This window comes from Sinocyclocheilus rhinocerous, unplaced genomic scaffold (assembly GCF_001515625.1).
Source record: "Sinocyclocheilus rhinocerous isolate Xijiao unplaced genomic scaffold, SAMN03320098_v1.1 scaffold2821, whole genome shotgun sequence".
Lineage (NCBI taxonomy): Eukaryota > Metazoa > Chordata > Actinopteri > Cypriniformes > Cyprinidae > Sinocyclocheilus > Sinocyclocheilus rhinocerous.
In genome coordinates this window covers 13,843-36,760 of record NW_015644647.1, presented here as the reverse complement: position 1 = coordinate 36,760, position 22,918 = coordinate 13,843, and the positions used below count along the sequence as shown (strand labels likewise).

General features: G+C 38.4%; 1 protein-coding gene across 2 annotated transcripts in view; it reads left to right on the top strand.

Moving 5' to 3' along the window:
• The window catches only part of LOC107758768 (semaphorin-4F-like), a 102,399-nt gene extending 82,973 nt beyond the window's left edge, over positions 1–19,426 (top strand). Inside the window, exons 2-13 of one of the 2 annotated variants that reach the window (XM_016576581.1) lie at positions 1,951–2,096; positions 6,793–6,891; positions 11,042–11,153; positions 12,109–12,228; positions 12,358–12,512; positions 12,871–13,052; positions 13,199–13,340; positions 15,060–15,282; positions 15,387–15,496; positions 15,673–15,818; positions 15,919–15,974; positions 16,562–19,426. In XM_016576581.1, the coding sequence (XP_016432067.1) occupies positions 1,951–2,096; positions 6,793–6,891; positions 11,042–11,153; positions 12,109–12,228; positions 12,358–12,512; positions 12,871–13,052; positions 13,199–13,340; positions 15,060–15,282; positions 15,387–15,496; positions 15,673–15,818; positions 15,919–15,974; positions 16,562–17,331 (2,261 nt within the window). In that variant the 3' untranslated portion in view covers positions 17,332–19,426. Of the gene's footprint in view, positions 1–1,947; positions 2,097–6,792; positions 6,892–11,041; positions 11,154–12,108; positions 12,229–12,357; positions 12,513–12,870; positions 13,053–13,198; positions 13,341–15,059; positions 15,283–15,386; positions 15,497–15,672; positions 15,819–15,918; positions 15,975–16,561 lie in introns of both variants that reach the window. The other variant, XM_016576580.1, reaches the window with a different exon arrangement.
• Positions 19,427–22,918: the final 3,492 nt, after the last annotated feature.

The window sequence follows — 22,918 nt, the reverse complement described above, 5'->3', positions numbered from 1 at the left end:
TTTAGAACAGTAAAAGCTTTTTTACTGTAGTCGTAATGTTATATTGAGTCACGTTTATCATAAAACACTGATGAAAGCATATATTCCCCCACTTTATTAGTATTTAAATAGTATGTATTTACGTTGAACTTTATTCTTGAACAGATGGCCTTGTATTAAGCAGTATATAATCAGTATATCTGTAGCTCATGAAAACGTTTCTGAAACGTCTGTGTATTTGACAAATATTGCATTTAATTCACTTCATCTGTGATAGAGTATGCAAACACCGCGTGAGCGTCACTAACGGGAGCAGAAAGTGTCCGGCTTGACAGCTCCGTTTTCAACTCCGCCCCCGACTGCAAGCGGCTACTCTCGTTGATCGCCGTCTGTAGCCGTGCTTCAAGTCGAACGCACCTATAATGAACTCCCCCAGAAAGTTTGCTTTGGTCAGCTGTTTCGAACTGCCGAAACTAACTCAAAACGAACTTCGTTTCGGCCTGATTTTGTTCGAAATGACGTCATATCAGTTCGTTCTTCAATTTCGTTTGAAGTATATCTGTGCCTTTAGTATTGTTTTTTGTTTTTATTTTCTTTTTTATTAATATTCTTATGTTTGCTTCAGTATTTTATTTGCTATGACTGATATTTGATATAATTGCCTTGTGTTTTCAGTATTCAAAATGTTGCAATAAAAACACACACACACACTTTATATTTCTGACATCTGCTTGTCACAGCGAAGTCTAACAACATTTACACATTTTCAAACAGCCGTTCAGATTTTTTTCACCTCTCTGTAGAAAATCTGTCACATTGACGGCATTCAAAAGTTCTTGTCTGTCTGAACAGATGTATTAACTGCCATCATTCAAATAAAATGTTTATCGCACCAAACTTTCACACCAAACAGCCATCTTGGTTTGAATAGGCTTTAATAAATAGGGATTGTTTTAGTGTTGGTAGAATTGTGTCCAAATATTTCTATGCAGGCCTGAACTACAAAGAGTATGTGTGCAAATAAAATAAGACATGTTGGATGATTTACTCTGAGATTGAGAGTAGGAGAATCTCTGTTTAATGTCATCTCATGATTTCCGACACTGAACAGACGGGAAACAGGATATTAACAGTCTGAACTGCTCTAGAAATGAGCATTCATTTAGTACATAACATTTCTGTTTGTTTCATGGTGAGAACAACTTGTAAAGAATCAGATCCGACTTGTATGTTTCTTAGTGTCACTTACTGTAATACTCTGACACTCATATCACATTACAAGATGAGTGTGAGTCGTCCTCTTTTCTCAAATCTTCTCAGCCATTCTCCTTCTCTTGCTGTTTCTGTATATATTTCTCTTATCTCTTAAATACACAGACATGGATATGATTACAGTAATGGAGCAAATGAGTGTTTCACATTTAAAATAAAGAGGAACAGATTAAATGCAGTGTAGTGCAGATGCTGTATTAAATTCGCCATGGGCATCAGATATAGCACATCTTAAACAGCATTAAAATTTCAGAGCCTCAACCCACATGCTAATATACATATCTGAACAGAATTACTAATCCTCTCCAATGCTAAACAGACATACAGAATGTGTGTATGTAAACGTTTGGCTATTCTTGTAAGAAAATATCCTTACTATATAGTAAAACCAATTTGTAATGACATTTGAAATAGTCTTCACTACTTGAAAGGTTCATTAATCGTATTTTGAATCATATTCATGAAGCAAGTTTGATGAAATCAATAGGTTTGTGTGAGAGTTAGGGTATAGAGTGTAGTAAATATCATTATCTTAGAATGAATAGCTTCAGAGGTCTGTGTGTGCATGAATGCAAGGAAGAAAGTGTCTGTTTTTATTTTTAATATGTATTACTTATAAGAATTAATTTATGGAAAATTGCTATGATAAATCTTTTGATATGTGAGATTTAATCCATGCTTCTTTCTTTTTCTCGGCAGACATTTCTAGGCTTGGTTCCCCTGATTTTAGCGGCGTAAATAACTTCAGCACCTTCCTGTTGGACCGTGAGTCTGGGATGCTCTACCTTGGTGCGCGGGATGCAGTCATCGCTGTGGATACTGCTAATCTATCAAAGAGGAAGATGGTGAGCTCTCTTTTTTCTTGCAGTGAATGTTCCACTTTTCTTAATTGTCTATCTTTATTATTTATATAGTAACACTTTATGGTTACATTTGTTAACATAGTTAATTGCATTAATTATGAACTAACAATGAATTACAGCATTTATTAATCTAGAGAATGGAGTGCTGCAGGAATGGTTCCTAAAACCCAGAATTGTCTTAGTATTTCTGCATTTACGTTTCCACTGTCCCTATGTCAGTGATTTTTTTAAATGGGTTTTTTGGTTAAATCAATCAATCAATCAAGATATTTTCACATTTTATTCTATGATTCTATTCTATTCTAGGAAAACTACTTAATCTACTTACTAGTTTGCTGTTTTTCTCAAGCTGTATTTTATTGGGTTTATGCTCTCACTCTTGCAAACTAACTCAAACCTTCCAATCTGTAGATTTTAAATAAAGACCAAAAGAGTTGTCAGAAGCTTAATGGCAGTGATGTCATCAAAGTCAACCGTTTTGTAGTTTGTTTTAAAGCCTAACTTTAGCTTTTTACTTCTGTTGATTGTATTTAGGTTTCAAAATTAATGCAGACCTCTATTAATTTACATATATTAATCCTAACTAATTTGTTTCTAACATTTTAAGTTATAATCTAAAAGTATAAATTAATAGTACCTGTATTATGAACAAAAGTAAATGAATACATTTATAAATCTATTCATTGTTAGCTCATGATGCCTATGCATTCAATAATGTTAATAAATGTTAGCCTTATTGTCAAGTGTTACCATTTACGCTAATTGTAGAGGACAGCAGAGGCAACTGACCCTTCGCAAAAACCCGCTCCCCCTTCATTATTGTTGCTACATCCGACAAGCGATCCGCTCTCACGCCACACATCATGTTCTCACGCAGTGAAAAATTGACACTGACAATACACCGACAGACAAGACAGAGCAGGTTACTTTTGGTATGAAACAAAGCGTCAGCTTTCAAATTTCGTCTCTTTTTTTGTGTCTCTTTAATGTTTTGTAACGGATCGCTGTAGCGCCTCAGTTCAAGCAGCACATGAAACGATCATCTCTTTCTCTTTACTAGTTATAGCACACAATAATCGTGAATGAACATCAGAAGGTATCTTGTTTTAACCGCGGAAATATACTTCAATACACACCATTTATCAAGTTCAAGTCCACCGACGTTAATCTACTCTCCTGTCTGGTTTCTTTATCTGACAAAATGGAAGATTTAGCTTTATGATTGGTCAGATCAAATGATGAAATCAGTTAAATCATTACATAAAATGCTTTGTGCCACATAATAACATCCAATCTGCACACCAACACGCTCACATACAGTCATCATAACAGACAGCCAAACAGGTTTCAGTACACTGCTTCTCATCAAGCTAAACTAGATGATCTCATCTCTGGTTGCTAGTGCAGCTCTCTAACCAAATTAACCCTCCCCAACATCCCTCCCATTTCCCCCAGTAGCCACCTCTCACTGTCTCCTGTCATCAGAGTTAAAATTCATCACACACTGTAATGTGGCTTCACGTCCGTTTACCCTCAAGCACACATGAGTGTGTCAGAGCCCAGGACATGCTTGCAACGAACCTCCATCTGCACTATTCATTGTCTGGAAGCAAAATTACTTAGTGAAGTGTCATGTAATATTAGATATTAAGATTAAGGAGAGCTACTGTGAGAGCTACGGTGAGATCATTGCACTGATATCATGATAACGTATTTTCTGTACTTAAATGTACAGTCTTGTCCCTAGGCAAAGTGTTTTTAAATTTTTGGGGTTAGAATTTCTCTGTAAAATATTTTTAGCCCATTGAGAACATACACACATTATTTTAACCTCATTTCTATGTAAAGAATAATGTACAGACCACCAGTCAGTAAAATAAAAACCAAACAATTCACTAAGAAAAGATGATCGGGTCTTGTATCATCCTAAATGGGTGTAATTTTCCAAATAAAAAAATAATTAAATGGACTTGAAATATTGATTTGGTTTAAAATTATTTGATTATGTGAATAGAAAGACCACACGGTGCTGCGACAGATGTGGAAATACCAGTGTAGAATCTCAATATACAAAATTTTTACACAGCTCTATAGGAATACTTGATTCTGATTAATCAGTCACGGCATTCTGTGGTCAAATATTTTTGTATAGTGATTCTATTTATCTTTATAAACTGATTGTTTTCTCTGACAACCAGTCTCCATGTAATCTGGAATTTCTTCATGAGTGTAAAAGATTTCTGCACACAGATTTCGCTACAGGTTCTAGCTGGTCACACAAATGCCATGTTGACTAACAGAAAGTGGCTTGATTTTGAAAGTGACTTCTGGGTGAGCCGTGAATAGGTACTTTGACAATGAAGAATTAACCTTTTTACCTGCAAAATTTTGCCCAAATTTCACAAATGTGACTGCAACTTATAACAGTGGTTCTCAACCTTTTTGACTTGAATGCCTGCTGTAATCCAACATAATATTTGAATGAAAAAAAGAAATGTCAGTTTATATCTTCATGTTTTAGCATTTTAATTCAAATAAGAGTTATATTATTTTAAAATATTTATAATAATTGAATAATTTAAATACGTTTAAGTTATCCTGCAGCCCTGTTAAAAAATCACTGGTGTATAAGACCAGGGCCGGAGTGGGACTCATTTTCAGCCCTGGAGTTTCATGCCTTAGACCGGCCCACTTTGGGTTTTTTGTTTGTTTGTTTGTTTGTTTTCACTGGCCTTTTCAGTGCCGCCTTTGCGCTTTTATGCATTTTTTATCTATTATTTTTTGCTCGCATATCTCCAACAAATACTTTTTTTTTCTTTTTCTTTTTTTTTTTAGCAAGCTGCCGCTGTCAGTGGAGTCAAAAGATAATTACATCATCATTGCCAATTAACATACTGAGTAAATTGTACCATTATAGAATTGTGACTTCACACGTGTAATTGAGGAGGTGAAAATACTGTGAAATTACAAATGGCATTGAAACGTCAGTCAATCAAGCATTTTTTTTTAAACAATGGCACTCAAAGTTTTGATCTGAAATATTATTGCAACTATATAATATTGTTTATCACTTTAAACAACAGAGAGTAATAGAGATTTTACAGAAAAACAAAGCTACACGAAGCTACAATCACAAACCAGCCGACCAACCATCTGTATGGTATTATTTTGATGTCGGTCTACACACGCAAGCAAAGCCAAAACCTAGATATTTTAGGCAATATAGAAATCCTGGCCAGGACGCGTCCTGGGAAAATGGCACGTATGGTCACCCTATGCTATGAGTGCAGGCAGCCTAGGAACAGCCATAGTTCAACCCAGTGGCATGACAACACCGGCCCTCACGGCCAAAAAATAGGCCGGCCCACCGGGAATACTGCCGGTGCTCCCGATTAGCCAATCTGGGCCTGTATAAGACTATACTATACTCTCTTGAAGCCATGTTATAGCTTTGTCTGAGGAACATGCTGAAATTTGAGTCATCATTTACTGAGAATTCATACTTGTATGTCACATCAGGGGCGTAGATTACGCGGGGGACGCGGGGGACGTGTCCCCCCCACTTTTAATATCACGTAAATTCGTCCCCCGCACTTTTTCGGGCAAGTGTGTTCGCATAGAGGTTTTCAAGAGCCGGTGTGAATAAATATAGATTTAAATTCAAAGAGACAGGATAGTCTGTGCATGATCTGATGTTTTATTCGGACCCAGAATAAGCCGAGATGAACAGTGTATGTTTCATTCATACTCGAAGCCGGAGGCGCTCTCCGCGCAGAAAGTCATATGAGGAAATTCCTAATATGGAAAAATAACAAAGAGTGAAAAATTTAAGGGGGTCTGAATACTTTCCGTACCCACTGTATATAACATTTCTGTCCCCCTCACTTCTGAAATGATGGCTACGCCCCTGTGTCACATGTTTTTTTTTTGTGAGAACTGTCCCTTGAAATCTGTTGTTTAATGTTGTGTAAATGACCACAAATGTTATTTTCAGATTCTGGCTGAATGTATTAATATATTTGATCACTAAATAAGTAAATAACATTTACAGGTACTGAATACACATTTTAATGTGTTATAATCCTCTGTATTTAACTGGTCAAACATGTTTTACATATTAATGGCTGACATGGTTTCATTTTAACCTAACAATCTGAAGTACTGATTTCTCTCTCTCTCTCTCTCACTCTCTCTCTCTCTCTCTCTCTGTCTCTCTCTCTCTCTCTCAATATTTATGTAGATTGAGTCTTTGTCTCTTATATTGTAACATATAACTTAAAAGCTTTGGAAGTTGATATACTGTATATCTGTAAGATTTTTTTGTGTGTTTGAAAGAAGTCTCTCCACGGCTACAATTATTTGATCAACAATACAATAAAACAGTAATACTGTGAAATATTATTACAATTTAAAATAACTGCTTTCAATTTTAATACATTTTTAAATGTTTTTTTTTCCTATCATGGCAAAGCTGAATTTTCAGCTGCCATTACCAATGTCTTCAATGTCACATGGTCGTTCAGAAACCATTGTAATATGCTGGTTTTGGTCAATGTTGAAAACATTTGTGCTGCTTAATATTTTCTGAAAACCCAGAGAAACAGACATAACACAGAGAAAACTTGTATATGCTATTTGTCTCACAGTATGTCTTGCTTTACTCTGCTGCCCCTCACAGGACGATTGTAGGAACTACGTCCGTCTGCTGGAGTTTTTGGGCGATGGACACATATATGCCTGTGGGACTTTCGCCTTTGACCCCCAGTGTGCATTTATTGTAAGTCTCTGTGTTTCCATAACTACACTGACTCAAGTCTTGTCATATTATTAAGTAGGACAATTAAAAAGAAATGCTCAAAATAAGTACTTTATTGTCATTGTACATAGTACAACGGAATTCTGTCTGGTGAGTCTCAGTTAACAAACTAAAAAACAGCAACAACTTAGATCAACCAACAATAAATAACAAACAGGAACAGTTACAGCAAAATAAAGTGCAATTATGTCATTAGGTGTGTGTGCAAAGGGGTGTAATGGCGGTCACAGCTCTTGACAAGAAGCTGTTTCTCAGTCTGTTTGTGTGTGTTTTCATGGTCCTGTATCTCCACCCTGAGGGCAGGGGGACAAACAGTCTATGACCCGGGTGGGTGGAATCTACGGCAATGTTTCTGGCCTTCTTCTGGAGGCATTCTGCATACACCAAGTCCAGGTCTGGAAGTGGATTCCCGACAATCATTTGCGCGGTTTTAACCACCCGGGCCAAATCCTTTCTGTCCTGTGCTGTGCAGCTGGCATACCACACAGTCACACAGTAGCATGGGATGCTTCCTTTGGCACTCCTATAGAAATTTATCAGAAGCCAAGGGGAGAGTCCAGCCTGCTTCAACTTCCTGAGGAAGAAAAGTATTTATTGAGCTTTCTTTACCAGGTGGGAAGTGTTCAGAGCCCAGGTGAGGTCTGCTGTAATGTGGATACCTAGTAACTTCATGTTATCAACACCCTCCACTACTACCCCCTGTATGAGCAGTGGTGCATGTGCTCTTCTTACGGACCTTCTGAAGTCCACAATAACCTCTTTGGTTTTATTGGTGTTCAAAACCAGATTGTTTGCTGAACACCACAGGGCCAAGTGATGGTTCGCCTCTCTGTAGTGGATCTCATCATTGCTGCATGGGCTGGTGCTCTCTCTGACAGCGGTAGGTCGCAGCGCCACTTCCGGTGGCATCCCCAGATGCCACGGCACACTGGTCGTTTCTGGCAGCTGCCACTGTTTTTCTCACGATTTTTGCTGTTTGCTCGGTGAAAACTACACTGTTCTCAGTGTGCGGTGGTGTTTTTTTTAAAATGATGATGCAAAGTTCCCACAATTGTATTATTATTATTATTATTATTATACATTTTTATGTATCAGCTGCCAGAGTTCTTGCCAGGAGTCACAGGCAGCTGCCAGATTTCTCTCGCGCAGAAAGTGCAAGATGGGCTCATATAGAAGTAATAACTTACGACGTACCAGGAAATCCCTAATATGAACAAAAGCGTCCAGCTATCACTGTATGATCTGAATAAAAGGCAGAAACCTTTGGAAACGTGAAGACATTAAACACATGATTTTAACAATATATGGTTAATTTGTGCTTTTTAAAATCATCTCCAGGTAATAAATAAAGTATATGAACAATTCAGTGCTACTAGACATAGCATTTATTACAGTACAGAAACTATTCTGCCTTACTATGTTATAAAAAAAGAAAAAAAAAAAGTGTTTGTATTACATTAACAAATCATTTATTGGTTATTGTCCAACAGTGTATCTGATTTCTTAGCCAATTAAAAGAAAGAAATAAGAGAAAAAATAAAGTTTTCTGTATTCCTATATACAGTATGTATGTATATACACTGAACAAAATTAAAAACGCAACACTTTTGTTTTTGCCCCCATTTTTCATGAGCTGAACTCAAAGATCTAAGACTTTTTCTGTGTACACAAAAGGCCTATTTCTCTCAAATATTGTTCACAAATCTGTCTAAATCTGTGTTAGTGAGCACTTCTCCTTTGCCAAGACAATCCATCCACCTCACAGGTGTGGCATACCAAGATGCTGATTAGACAGCATGATCATTGCACAGGTGTGCCTTAGGCTGGGTTGTGTACACACACTGCCAACACACATTTCAGTTCAAACAACTTGTAAAAGTGCATGTAGCATCATATGACCCCTTTAAGGGAAAATTACACTTAAGGTGCTTTATGCAACTGGGCACAGAAACTATATATATATATATACGTGCGTACATACTGTCTATACAGCTAAGCACTCCTTATGTGTATGTTCTTTATGGGAAAATGCTTATGCAATTTAGCTTATTGGGTTCATATTCTGGTCGCATCTGCTTGCTGGTATATAATATGCGTCATCAAATATTTTATTTAAAAAATAAACAGTGTAGTTTACAGCAGAAACGGTGACAAACGATCGTGACTCCTGGCACGAACTCTGGCAGCTACCTGTGTCTCCTGGCATGAACTCTGGCAGCTGATACATAAAAATTTATAATAATAATGATAATAATAATAACAATAGATAAAAAATAATAAATAATAATAATAAATAAGTAAGAAAGACCGTGGCAGCAGCCAGAGGAAATCCGTGGCATCTGGGGATGCCACATGAAGTGGCGCTGCGACCTGCCGCTGCCAGGATTTACGCTTGCTCTCTCTCCATCATTGTCCGATATGAGACCCACTACAGTGATATTGTCTGCGAATTTAATTAACCTTTATTTAACCAGGTAAGTCAGTTGAGAACCATTTCTCATTTACAATGACGACCTGGCCAAGAGGCAGCATAAAAAGCAGGTACAATACAATAAAAAACATAAAGTTACAAATAACACAATTTTAAACAATAACATATAAAACAAACAGATAACTAAAAACAAGTACAATGGTCTTGTACTATTGACTGAATTAAATTTTTAAAGGAAGAGAGCGAGATAAATGAACTAAGCTTTAAAGTCTGTTGCAGATGATTCCAATCATATGCAACAGAAAACTGAAAAGAGCAACGACCAAAGGACGTACGGACTTTAGGTATGTAGAAATTAATGAAACTACTAGAGCGCAGATTACGACTTGTATTATGAATATTAAGAAGTGACTGTAAATATAATGGCGTTTTCCCGATAAGAGTTTTATAAATGAACAGAAACCAATGAATTTGTCTACGAGAATGAAGAGAAGACCAGTTCAATAAAGAGTACAAGTGGCAATGGTGAGTGTTAAATGAAGCTCCAGTCACAAAGCGGATTGCTGCATGGAATTTCACAGTGGTATTAGAGGGGTGCAGTCGTGTGTGAAGAGGGCTGAACTGAGCATGCATCCTTGTGGAGTACATGTGTTTAGAACAAGGGTAGACGATATGTTATCCGCTATTCTTACCACTTGTGGCCTGTTGGTTAGAAAGTCTCTGATCCATAAGCACAGTGAGGTGGGCAGACCTAAATTGTGGAGTTTCTGTTCCAGTTTGTGGAGGACTATTGTATTAAAAGCGGAGCTGAAGTCGACAAATAGCATCTTGACATATGTGTTTGACACCTCCAGATGGGAAAGGGCTGTGTGAAGTGCTATGGTGACTGCGTCCTCCGTAGATTGATTTCCCCAGTAGGTAAACTGGTAGCTGTCTAATTCAGGAGGTATAATGTTCTTACGGGGCAGTCATGGCCTGATGGTTAGAGAGTCGGACTTGTAACCCAAAGGCTCTGGTCCGGCAGGAATTGTAGGTGGGGGGAGTGAATGACCAGCGCTCTCTTCCACCCTCAATACCATGACTGAGGTGAGACCCTTGAGTAAGGCACCGAACCCCCAACTGCTATGGCTGCCCACTGCTCCGGGTGTGTGTTCACGGTGTGTGTGTGTGTGTGTGTTCACTGCTGTGTGTGTGCACTTGGATGGGTTAAATGCAGAGCACAAATTCCGAGTATGGGTCACCATACTTGGCCACACGTAACTTCACTTCACTTAATGTGCTGCAGAATAAGCCTCTCAAAACATTTCACAATGACAGTGGTCAGAGCCACTGGGCGAAAGTCACTGAGGCAGGTAACAGCTGACGTTTTAGACACGGGTACAATAATGGAAGATTTCAGGCAAACAGGGACAACACTGAGCTGCAGTGTGAGATTAAAAATGTCCTGAAACACTCTTGCAAGTTGGTCTGCACATAATTTCAGTGTCCGACCTGACATCCGGTCTGTCCCCTCAGTCAGAGAGAATTAAGAGAATGAATGATTGACTGTTTTCCACCTGTGGTATATGACTATAAGTGTGTCTCTCTATTATATTTTCTTCTTCATCTAATTTTTGCTAATTTCTTTATATTTAAGGACAGACAATAATCACATTTATTTGTCTTCTCTGCCTCATTTAGAACATCTCTTCATTCTCTCTGGAGAAACATGAAGATGGTAGCATGAAGATGGAGACGGGGAAGGGGAAATGCCCTTTTGAGCCCAGCCAGCATTACACAGCAGTCATGGCAGGTATGAAACACACGTTTACTCTAAATAAGGGTATACGTCTTGTGACATCTATTGTTTTTGTACATTGTAAAACTAATTATAAATGCTAACCAAAACCCAAACCCTCACCCTAAAAGAAAATTGCAATTGCTTAATGAAAAAAGTGTTTATAAATAATTTTTCTAGTTTAGGATTTGATGTTTTCTCTCCCCTAAATTTAAAAACACATAAACTTTTCTGTATATTTAGTTCAACATTAAAACATTATTTAGTGCCCTGTAATGTCCCCACTTTGTAACAATAGCTGACACACATACACCTTGTGTGTCGATTGTTGAGTTGAGTTGCTTTTATGATCTTTACAATTTGCGAGGCCTGGGGGCGGCTTATGTGGTGGTGCAGTAGTCTACCCCTTCAGATTGGAAGTGATCAGTGGACGCAACTGAAGCTGTGGCCTCCCTAATTCACTCTGCCCCTAGGGGCTAGCCTATAGATTTGGTCCAAGGACCATTCTGGTTGCGAGAGTATCCCTACCAGGTAAGTATTGAAGGGCATTTAGCTGCAGAATTTTTGTTCACTACATTTGCTTGAACAGTTGTCTTTTTGAACAGTTTATCTTTTATAGTATGCTGGCGGACCAGTTATATTATATGTTTGCCGTAGCTAATCAAAATTGGCAAAGGTGTTTCCATAGCATCAACACCATGACGCAGCATCTCGTTCCCTTCTCAGGGATCTGGGTTATATACTGTACATAAGCCTAAGACGTTTTCTTCTTAAGGGCTATTGACTGGTCCCCACAATGCGTGATTTTAGGGTGCCATCCTTGTGGGGACATTTGGCTCCCAAAATGTTTTAACACAAAACACATTGGAAACACAGAAATTACTTTAGTAAAATAATAATAATAATACAAATAAATAAAAATGTCTATTTTTCTGTTTTTTCTCTTTTCCTCCCTGTTTTTCTCTTTCAGGAGGGATCCTTTACACTGCTGCCACAAGTAACTTCCTTGGCACAATGTATGACATTTCCAGGGCAACAGGCACCGAGCAGGAACGCATCCGCACTGAACAATCAATCAACTGGCTTAGTGGTAAGACACTCATCCATCCATTCATCCAGACACAGGCATTTACACATTAAAGCCAACATTTAATGTGTATTTACACCCAGATTGTTTATAACCACACTCTTCATAACTCTTGCCTGTTTCTGAACTCAGATCCAGAGTTTGTCAGTTCTGCCTTCATCCAAGAGGATGAGAAGCACAATCCTACTGGTGAAGATGACAAAATGTACTTTTTCTTCACTGAAGTAGCTAAAGAATATGACCTTTACACCAAGATTAAAGTGCCACGAGTTGCTAGAGTCTGCAAGGTAGGAACTAGAGCTGGTCTGTTTTCTTGTCTAGTCTCTATAGGTTTTTTAAGGTTTGGCTTCACACTTGCCCGAAAAAGTGCGGGGGACGAATTTACGTGATATTAAAAGTGGGGGGGACACGTCCCCCGCGTCCCCCACGTAATCTACACCCCTGGCTTGATTTATATTTATTAGTCTAAGAGGGATGTTGTACAGTAGTTCTGCTTTCAGCTGATATGTTATGTAATTGTACTGTTCCACTTGAGTTCAGATTTCTTCAGTCATAAAGTTCTTCTATTCTTTGCCATCCGTCTGTTTTTCATCATTTATTTTCTATCATATCTGATCTATTTTGGTCTCTCTCTCTGTTTTCTAGTCTGATGTAGGTGGTATGAAGACCCTGCAGAGGCGGTGGACGACATTTCTGAAGGCCCAGCTGGTGTGTGAAGATCGAGCAAGTGGACAGCGATTTAACGTTCTGTCTGATGTGTTCACTGTACAGCACCAGCCTGGAGACCCCAGCAGCACACACTTCTATGGCATATTCACCTCACAGTGGTACTTTGTTCTGTTTCACCTCTGACCTGTCTTGACCTTCTGTGCTGGTCTCATCTCTTTTGATTTATTTCTTCGCTCTTTATTTCTCCATGATTGTTTTTTTATTTGTGTGTGTTTGTCCTGTTGTGTTGATGTGTAATGTGTAGGGAAAGAGAGGAGCTGTCAGCTGTGTGTGTGTACAGTCTGGAGGAGATAACTAAGGTGATGAATGGACCCTTTAAAGAGCTGAAAAAGACCTGTGAGAACTGGATTAACCCAGAGCCCATACCAACACCCCGACCAGGACAGGTATACAACTGCACACTCACGACCATACCATACCATATAATAGTATTATACAATAGATGCAATTCATGTGTTATTTTATTCACAGTACATTGAGACACATACTGTGCAATACTATTGTAGTCATTGGTACTGACCTTGGCAGTATGAGAACACTCCCAACAGGGGGCTGTTCAATCATTTAGTATTAATGTAAACTGGAGGGAGTTGGTCAACTGATTTATCTGAAAGATTGGTGAGATAATGTGAATTTGTAGAGCCCCTTACTGTATCATCAACGGATCCAAGTGCAGACAGATTTATTAAAGATAACCACAAGGTCTAAGAATATAAATGAGGGAACACAGAACAGGAGAAAACACAAAAAAATCCGGAGTACATATATGCAACGACTGAAAAACCAACTAGAGACAAGCAGGTCTTGTCTAGGATGATGTCTAGTGTTTTAAAATCTATTCAGGTCAAGTACATGTAGTGTATTCCAGCCTATATATTTACGTATTTGGCAGAAACTTTTAATCTAAAGTAATTAACAGCGAATACGCGGTGTATATATATATATATATATATACACTTCCGCTCAAAGGTTTGGGATCAGTAAGACTTGTAATGTTTTTTAAAGAAGTCTCTTATGTTCATCAAGGCTGCATTCATTTGATCAAAAATACAGAAAAAAAACAGTAATCTTGAAAAAAGTTATTACAATATAAAATAATGGTTTCTTTAAATTTTTATTCCTGTCTATATCCTGAAGGTTTTTACAGAGGGATTTGTTCATATATACTTTGCTTAATTATATACAACATTTTATTCCTCCCAAAACTGTGAAAATATAGTGTTTCTGTCCGTTCTAAGCATTTTCTGAATTATGGAGTGACAAAAATGAGATTTCCCTCTGTAAAAACTTTTGACTCTAATATGTCAAAAAATAAATAAACAAGAATTTTAAAACTGACATCATCCACTGTTTAAATTTTTGTACTAGAAATGTATGCAAATTAGCGCATATTTCATTAAATAATGACTCATTTGCACATTTAAACCTAACATTTTAGAAAACTTTTAATACAAAAAATGTTTGCAATTATCAATGTAATCAATCAGCTGGGATTTTCAGCATCATTACTCCAGTCTTCAGTGTCCATGATCCTTCAGAAATCATTCTAATATGCTGATTTATTACTAGAATTATCAATGTTGGCAACAGTTGTGCTGCCAAATTTTTTATTTTTTTGGAAACTGCTATACTTTTTCAGGATTCTTTGATGAATAAAAAGTTAAAAAGAACAGCATTTATTCAAAATATAAATCTTTTCTAACAATATAAATCTTTGCTATCACTTCGAATTTTAAAACTGACATCATCCACTGTTTAAATTTTTGTACTAGAAATGTATGCAAATTAGCGCATATTTCATTAAATAATGACTCATTTGCACATTTAAACCTAACATTTTAGAAAACTTTTAATACAAAAAATGTTTGCAATTATCAATGTAATCAATCAGCTGGGTAAGTAAGGCCATAACTATTAGTTTTTGTTTTTTTTACCCTATTCACCTGCAGTGTCTCGCCTTATGCATGTATGTACGTATGTATGCACAGTAGTATTAGTATATGTGTTTGCTGGGAAGCCAACCCATGACCTTAAAGTTACTAGCATCATGTTTCACTAACTATCATTACTTAAATCTGTTAAATTACTTCTTTCAAAACTCTCAGTGTTTGAATAGTGCTCTGAAGGAGCTGGGCTTTGAGTCCTCCTTGAAGCTGCCTGATAAAGTGCTGACATTCGTGCGTGATCACCCGCTTATGGAGAACAGTGTGGTGGCAGCACCCCTGATGATCAGAAATGGCATCACATATACTAAACTTGCTGTTACCTTACCAATGGCCTCCAGTGGCCTGAAGCAACACATGACCACTGTTTTGCACCTTGGAACAGGTAAGAGATATTAAACAGAAATAACTAAAAAACAATCATTTAATAATCATCAATAATCATTTAATCATCATGTGTGTTTAATATACGTGTGCATGTGTTGATAGATCATGGAGAGCTGCACAAAGTCGCTGTAGTTGGTCCGAATGCAACTCTCATTGAAGAAGTCCCTCTGTTTTCTGCACAGGAGCCAGTGAATAACATATTGCTATACAAAGTAATAACATACAGGTTTTTTTTGTTACTTAATGTGCTCTGTTTTTTATTATTATTTGTGATAAAAAACAATACTGTATCTTCAATCTGAATTAATACATTTGGCCTCCCTCCTAAATAATGTAACTTATATTTAGGGACTAGTGAATGCAGACCCTCTCTGTCTCTCTGCTGTAGGATGAGGCTCTGGTGGGCACTCCTCTCTCTCTGGTGAAGTTACCCATAGTGGATTGTTCTCTGTACTCTACCTGTGAGGTGTGTGCACCTGCCCGAGGACTTGGCTGCGTATGGAGGCATAAAGAGGGAGCTTGTGCTATAATGAAGTATGTCACATACAAACACTCATTCACACAAAAGCATATCAGAACACACAGATGCAGTCCTCCTTTGTTCATTGTCGTCACAGTTACATTTATGTTTCAGGCCTGGTAAAGTTGAAGAAGCAGAAGATTTGGTCAGGCAATGCACCAAAGGTGAAGGTAAGTCTGACAGTGGTACCTAATATCTATATTTCATACCTATGGCATGCTGTCGATCACCATAGACACTCATTTAATCTCTCAGTGTTTATAAATGAACTAGAAATAATCTTACAGTAAATACACCTACAGTCGATTCAGGTGAGCAGACTGAAAGGTTTAAAAGCAGAAAACTTGTTGAAAATTTACAAAATGTATTTTGAGTGTTTAAAATGGAAAAAGTATCTTATATTGTAATATTGGGTAGACAATGATTTGTTATTAACTGAATGCAAAGTAGATATTTTCCAGATAATACTTTTTCATAATTTGCTTTGGTTAGGGCTATAAATACAAGCAAGATGTACATGTACATATAACGCTGAAAATTCAGCTCTGCCATCATTTTAAAATTCATTAAAATATAAAACAGTTATACTTTTATACAGTCACAATTTTACTATTTTATTGGATTTTTGATCAAATATATGTAGACTTTCCTGTCATAAGTGGATCATTATATTGGGGGTCCTTGGCATTTACATTTTTTGATTGAAAATGAATTGCGAGCTAATGAATTGTGATCTATTTTTCCTCTGTGTCTTTAGGTCTTTGCTCCCCACCTGTAATTGAAATGCGTGTTGAAAAGGGTCTGCGTGTCCTGCTTTCTTGCGTGCAAGTGTCTCCTCGTCCCTGCCGCTGGGACCATCCTCCACATAGTCACACTCGCCGCCACAACTACGACCTGGAGGTGCAAGTCACGGCGGAGAGCGTGGGCACCTACGTGTGTCTATGTGATGAAGTGGGCAGAGATCAGCCACCCTGTCGCAGAGCAGAGTACCAGCTGACCCTTGACAACCCCAGCATGGGGGGGAACGTGGCCATTGCAGGTGGCCGACACTTCCTGGCCTCGCACATCATTTTTTTCGTTGTAGGTTTTGTATTGGGTGGCATCCTGTTGTTTATAATTTACAAACGGCAAGGCGGCATGAGAGGGGGCGGGCACTCATCATCCACATTGGAAAAGGGGCGGGACTTGCTTGCTTCTACAGACACACCACAGTCTCCAAGCAGTGCCAGTCTGTTGTCAGAGGCAGTTCCACTAACCGAGAAAAGGAATGGGACACTGAACGGTCACGGACACAATATGCACCCGGGCGGGCTCAATGGCAGGCATATTTATGCCAACTCCAGTGGACTAAAACTGCAGGAATCAGCTGTGAACCTGGCAGAGGAGCTGGATGGTAGAGAAAGGGCGGGACCAGACGGGGAGGAGGAGGAATTGGGGTATGGACTAAGTGAGATGGAGGAGGAGTTTTCTAAGATGCCTTGTCTAAGAGGAGCACCTCTGGCACAGTGTGAAGAAAGCTCTATCTGAAGTCCAGCACACATGTGATTTTTGAGACTAAACTCTGTGAAAGGTTCACAAACACAGATGGAGGGCTGGAGGAGAAGAGGAAAGCAGACAATCCAAGAAACTGATACACATTCCAAATATACGATTAACATACGCAGTCGCACAAAGAAGCACACAAACAAATAAACTGAATTTGCTGGAGGCTCCTCTACTACTCCATTACATCACCGTCCAGTCCATTCACTCCTGTGTACATGCTGTGTAGATCCATTTCTATCCTAGTGTTTCTGCATGTATTTGATCAGACGAATGGGCACTTTTGTGTACCATCCTCAAAGCCATGCGCACCCACATGGAAATACACAGTCTGTGCATCTGTGTATGTGCAGTTCTGTAGTTGCTCAGTCTGTTTCCTCTTTGAGGATTCAAAGTCCAAAAGGTCTTTCAAAGGGGAATGACCCGTCCACAGCCCAGAGCAGCAAAAAGTCAGGAAGAATCTGCTCATTCTGGGCCCATTACTGAAATAAAATAATCTGATTTGTCACCAAAAAGGGCTTTCTAGCACAAAACCCCTCTGTGATTGATGCTTCACAGCGGCAAATATTGAATGAATGATGGAGATACTGTAAACGTGATTTTTGCCTCACATATAAAGTGGTTTGAGTACTGCTAATGAAGGTACTGTGGCCTATGGCAGCGCTGGATTGTGGAGTCCCTACCAGAGAAAGGGGCACAAAGGGGCCCTCAGAGCATACAGGAGGAGCTGACTCCCTGGCCCCTTTGGTGTAGGATATATGACAAAAATGACTGAAATAGACCACCATAGAGTGTGCCAAGGGGCCTCATGGGGCCATGATTCGGTCCTGACCTATAGTGCCCAATTTTGAATGAAGAGAGAAAATGAGTAACAAAACCAGTTAGCAAATTCTTCTGTAGGAGAGAGCATGTCAGACCTGTGAACTGATATTAGATTGGACTGTACTTGACCACTGCAATATAAGTTAGTCACATTCAGAGCAAGGGAGTTCTTCTTCTCTGAAATGGGGCTGGCAGTGTTTTGTGGTTACAAGTAGCAATCAAACCACTTCCATCTGTATAGGGACCAGATGTAGCATGTTCTGTTCATAATATTCTGCACAGACAAAGGACCACAAGATGATGGATGTCGCTTTATTGTTTAGCATGGATGCTTATTGAAATCGTCAAAATGGAAATGAAGAGTGAAGGATTTATTATTGATACATAATTATTGATTGTTTTGAGTTTCCCTTTAAGGACAGAGAATGTGCCTCATTTGAAGGTATATTTATTCCTAGTAAAGTGCATGATACAAAGTAGCCATGAATAAAGAGCTAAAGATTTGTAATGCAATGATCATGGGCTACAGGTTAACCTAAAGCACTCCTAATACAGAGAGTGTTCTATTTATATGCAGCCACAATGATGTCTGTTCCAGGAGTATGTAAATATATGTGAATATAAAAGAAAATATGAGTAAGATCTTTAAAAATATGTTTTTTATTCTGTCTTTTCACCACTTGTTGGGTGGGGTCGGGGGGATGAGTTGGGTTCTTCCTAAGTGTCAAACAGTCCCTCTGCCAGCCTAAATGTTGGACCACATTTAAATGCCATTTCCTGCCTTTTCCCATTAGAATAACTTGGATCTACTCACATTCTCCATTTATTTATTTGGCAGTTTCTTTTTAAATAATTGTAACATTGTCAAAGTGAAAGTAACACTCTGGATTATGTACAATATATCTTGTCTTCTAAATCTCTTTGTCAGCACTCAATAAATTAATGATAACAGGTACATTCAACTCCATAAACTCATTTACAAAATCCTGATCTTCTTTTGACTTTATAGTGATAGTTTAAAATAAACCTCCAACCCTCTCAATGTACCATAGTGAATCTGCTGTAGTTAAACTTGTCCACATGGTTGTATGTTAATATTATTGCAAATAACTGATCATTTAGTGTTACATGCTCTTTGTTTTTTCTGAATAAAGAATTGTTAATTAATGTACAGATATGTTGTATTCTAATTTTCTATTTTTATAATTTATATATAATGAAGATAAATGTACTTTGTGTTTCAAATGTTAATGAAGGTGTTTGTGTGAATGGCTCTATGTGTGAATGTCTTGTGATGCTCTTTGGAATAAAATAAAAACTACCTCTCAAAACAGTGTTTTTAACCCTTTAATGCATGACTTATTATATCACAAATTAATATATTTTTTAATGTTTGTTTTTATTTTTAAACAAGTGAAAAATCATGCCAATAACTTTTTTTTTAATATATTTTATTTTGAGGGAGTTACATATCTGTGCTCTGTAGTGGACTCCATGCATCAACGGTATAAAAAGTGATTCAATAGAACTCACTGACTGGTCTGGAAAAAAAAAAGTTCTTAAAACATTTACTACGAGCAAATTGTATGAATTCACATAAGAAGGCTAAAGAGGTCCGTCTAACGTTTTTCTTCAAAATTAACATTTTTATCAGACACAAACACATATGTTTCTATATAAGTACTGTACTTCTGAATGGGCTGAGGCTGGGATTTAGCTGGTTTGAAGTGAAAGTATTTGATGAAAGTATACTATGTTGATGAAAGTATACTATGTGCAGAGAGCATTCACTTAATATTGTTATCTCATTTTTGACAAATGTGGCTTAGAGGCTTTTGCATCGGATGTCTTGGAACAATAAATAACAACAATAGAGAGGACATTTGAAAAAATGTTATGTCTCATAAATCAAAACAATTTATTTATTTAATTTAAAAATGCCAACTTTTATTTAAAACAATTAAAGCCAGTATCATACATGAGCACAAATATACACACACAATCACACACACCCTCCCACCACACACTCGAACGCAATCATGCACACATATCCCTGCTGCACTTATACAGTAGCCTACATGCCTACATTTTTACATGACCTAATAAATAAATATAGACTGCAAACATTGACATAAATAAAAAAATCTGAAGACTATTTAATATTTCTGTTTAATAAAACTATAAAAAGTCTTAAAAATCTTCTTAAAGTCCATTTTATAGTTGTTTATCGACCCCCAGGACCACTAGGTAACTTCGTGGAAGAATTAGATGTGCTGCTCTAAAACTTTCCTGAGGATGGTACTCCCCTAGTTATTCTTGGAGACTTCAACATCCACCTAGATAAACCTCAGGCTGCAGACTTCCACACTCTGCTTGCCTCTTTTGATCTCAAGCGAGTATTAACTACGGCTACTCACAAATCAGGCAACCAACTGGACCTTATTTACACACGACACTGCTCCACTGATCATGTGCTCGTTACTCCACTGCACACCTTGGATCACTTCCTCCTCACTCTTAACCTCAACATGGTTCCTGACACAACACATACCCCTACACATGTCACTTTTCGACGTAACCTACGCTCACTCTCACCCTCCCGGCTATCTGCTATGGTTTCATATTTGCTTCCTTCCCCTGAACAGTTATCATCTCTTGATGTTAACCGTGCTACTGATAGTTTCTGCTCCACCCTTACGTCTTGTTTAGACACTGTCTGCCCCTTGTCTTCCAGGCCAGCTCGTACCACCTCTTCTGCCCCTTGGCTATCTGATGTTCTCCGTGAGTATCGTTCTAAGCTCAGAGCTGCAGAAAGAGTATGGCGCAAATCACAAAATCCTACTGACCTTAATGTATATCGATCACTCCTCTCTTCATTCTCTGCTAATCCCTCCACTGCTAAAAGGACATACTATCACAACAAAATTAACAATTCGCCTAACTCTCGCATGCTCTTTAAAACATTTTCCTCCCTCCTTTATCCTCCTCCTCCCCCTCCTTCATCAACTCTAACAGCTGACGACTTTGCCACATTCTTCATGAATAAAATTACAAACCTCAGTGCACAATTTGCCACACCACAAACTGTCAAACACATCTTACCAGCAAACATACACTCGTTTTCATCCTTCTCTCCACTCTCTGAGGCAGAAGTCTCTAAACTCATCCTTTCCAATCATCCTACTACTTGTCCGCTTGATCCTATTCCATCTCATCTCCTTCAAGCCATTTCTCCTGCCGTTGTACCTGCACTCACTCACATCGTTAACACATCCCTTCACACTGGTGTTTTTCCCTCAACATTTAAACAGGCTCGTATAACCCCACTTCTTAAGAAACCCACTCTTAACCCAACTCTTTTAGAGAACTACAGACCGGTTTCCCTTCTACCTTTCATTGCAAAAACACTTGAACGAGTTGTGTTCAACCAAGTCTCAGCCTTTCTCACACAGAACAACCTCCTGGACAGCAACCAATCTGGCTTCAGAAGTGGACATTCGACCGAGACTGCCTTGCTTTCAGTTGTTGAAGCCCTAAGACTGGCAAGAGCGGCTTCCAAATCTTCTATACTTATTTTGCTGGATCTGTCTGCTGCTTTTGATACGGTGAACCACCAGATTCTCCTGTCAACCCTATTGGAAAATGGCATCTCAGGAACCGCACGCCAGTGGTTTGAGTCTTACCTCTCAGATAGGTCCTTCAAGGTATCTTGGAGAGGTGAGGTGTCCAAGTCGCAACATCTAGCTACTGGGGTGCCTCAGGGCTCAGTACTTGGACCACTTCTCTTCTCTGTCTACATGGCATCACTAGGTTCTGTCATTCAGAAACATGGCTTTTCATATCACTGCTATGCTGATGACACTCAACTCTACCTCTCATTCCATCCTGATGATCCGACGATAGCTGCTCGCATCTCAGCATGTCTAACAGACATTTCTTGTTGGATGACGGACCATCACCTTCAACTCAACCTGGCTAAGACAGAACTGCTTGTGGTTTCAACAAACCCATCACTTTATCAAAATTTCACCATCCAGTTAGGCTCATCAACCATAACTCCTTCAAAAACAGCTAGAAACCTTGGAGTTGTGATTGATGATAAGCTGAATTTCTCAGACCACATTGCTAAAACTGCCCGGTCCTGCAGATTTGCTTTATACAACATTAGGAAGATCAGGCCCTTTCTTTCAGAACATGCAACACAACTCCTTGTTCAAGCTCTTGTTCTATCCAGGCTGGACTATTGCAATGCTCTCTTGGCAGGTCTTCCAGCCACTTCTATCAAACCTCTACAATTAATCCAAAATGCCGCTGCAAGATTAATCTTTAATGAACCGAAAAGAACGCATGTCACACCTCTGTTCATCAATTTGCACTGGCTACCAGTAGCTGCTCGCATTAAATTCAAGGCATTAATGTTTGCCTACAAAACCACCACTGGCTCTGCACCCATTTACCTAAATTCATTACTTCAGAGTTATGTGCCCTCTAGAAGCTTGCGTTCTGCAAGTGAACGGCGTATTATTGTGCCATCTAAAAGAGGCACAAAATCACTTTCACAGACTTTTTCATTAACTGTTCCCTCCTGGTGGAATGACCTGCCCAAATCAATCCGAGCAGCTGAGTCCTTAACCATCTTCAAGAAACGACTAAAAACACATCTGTTCCACCTTTATTTGACCCTCTAACTCTAGCACTTTCTATTCTATTTAAATCTACTTTATATATTTATCTTCTTTTTTTATAAAAA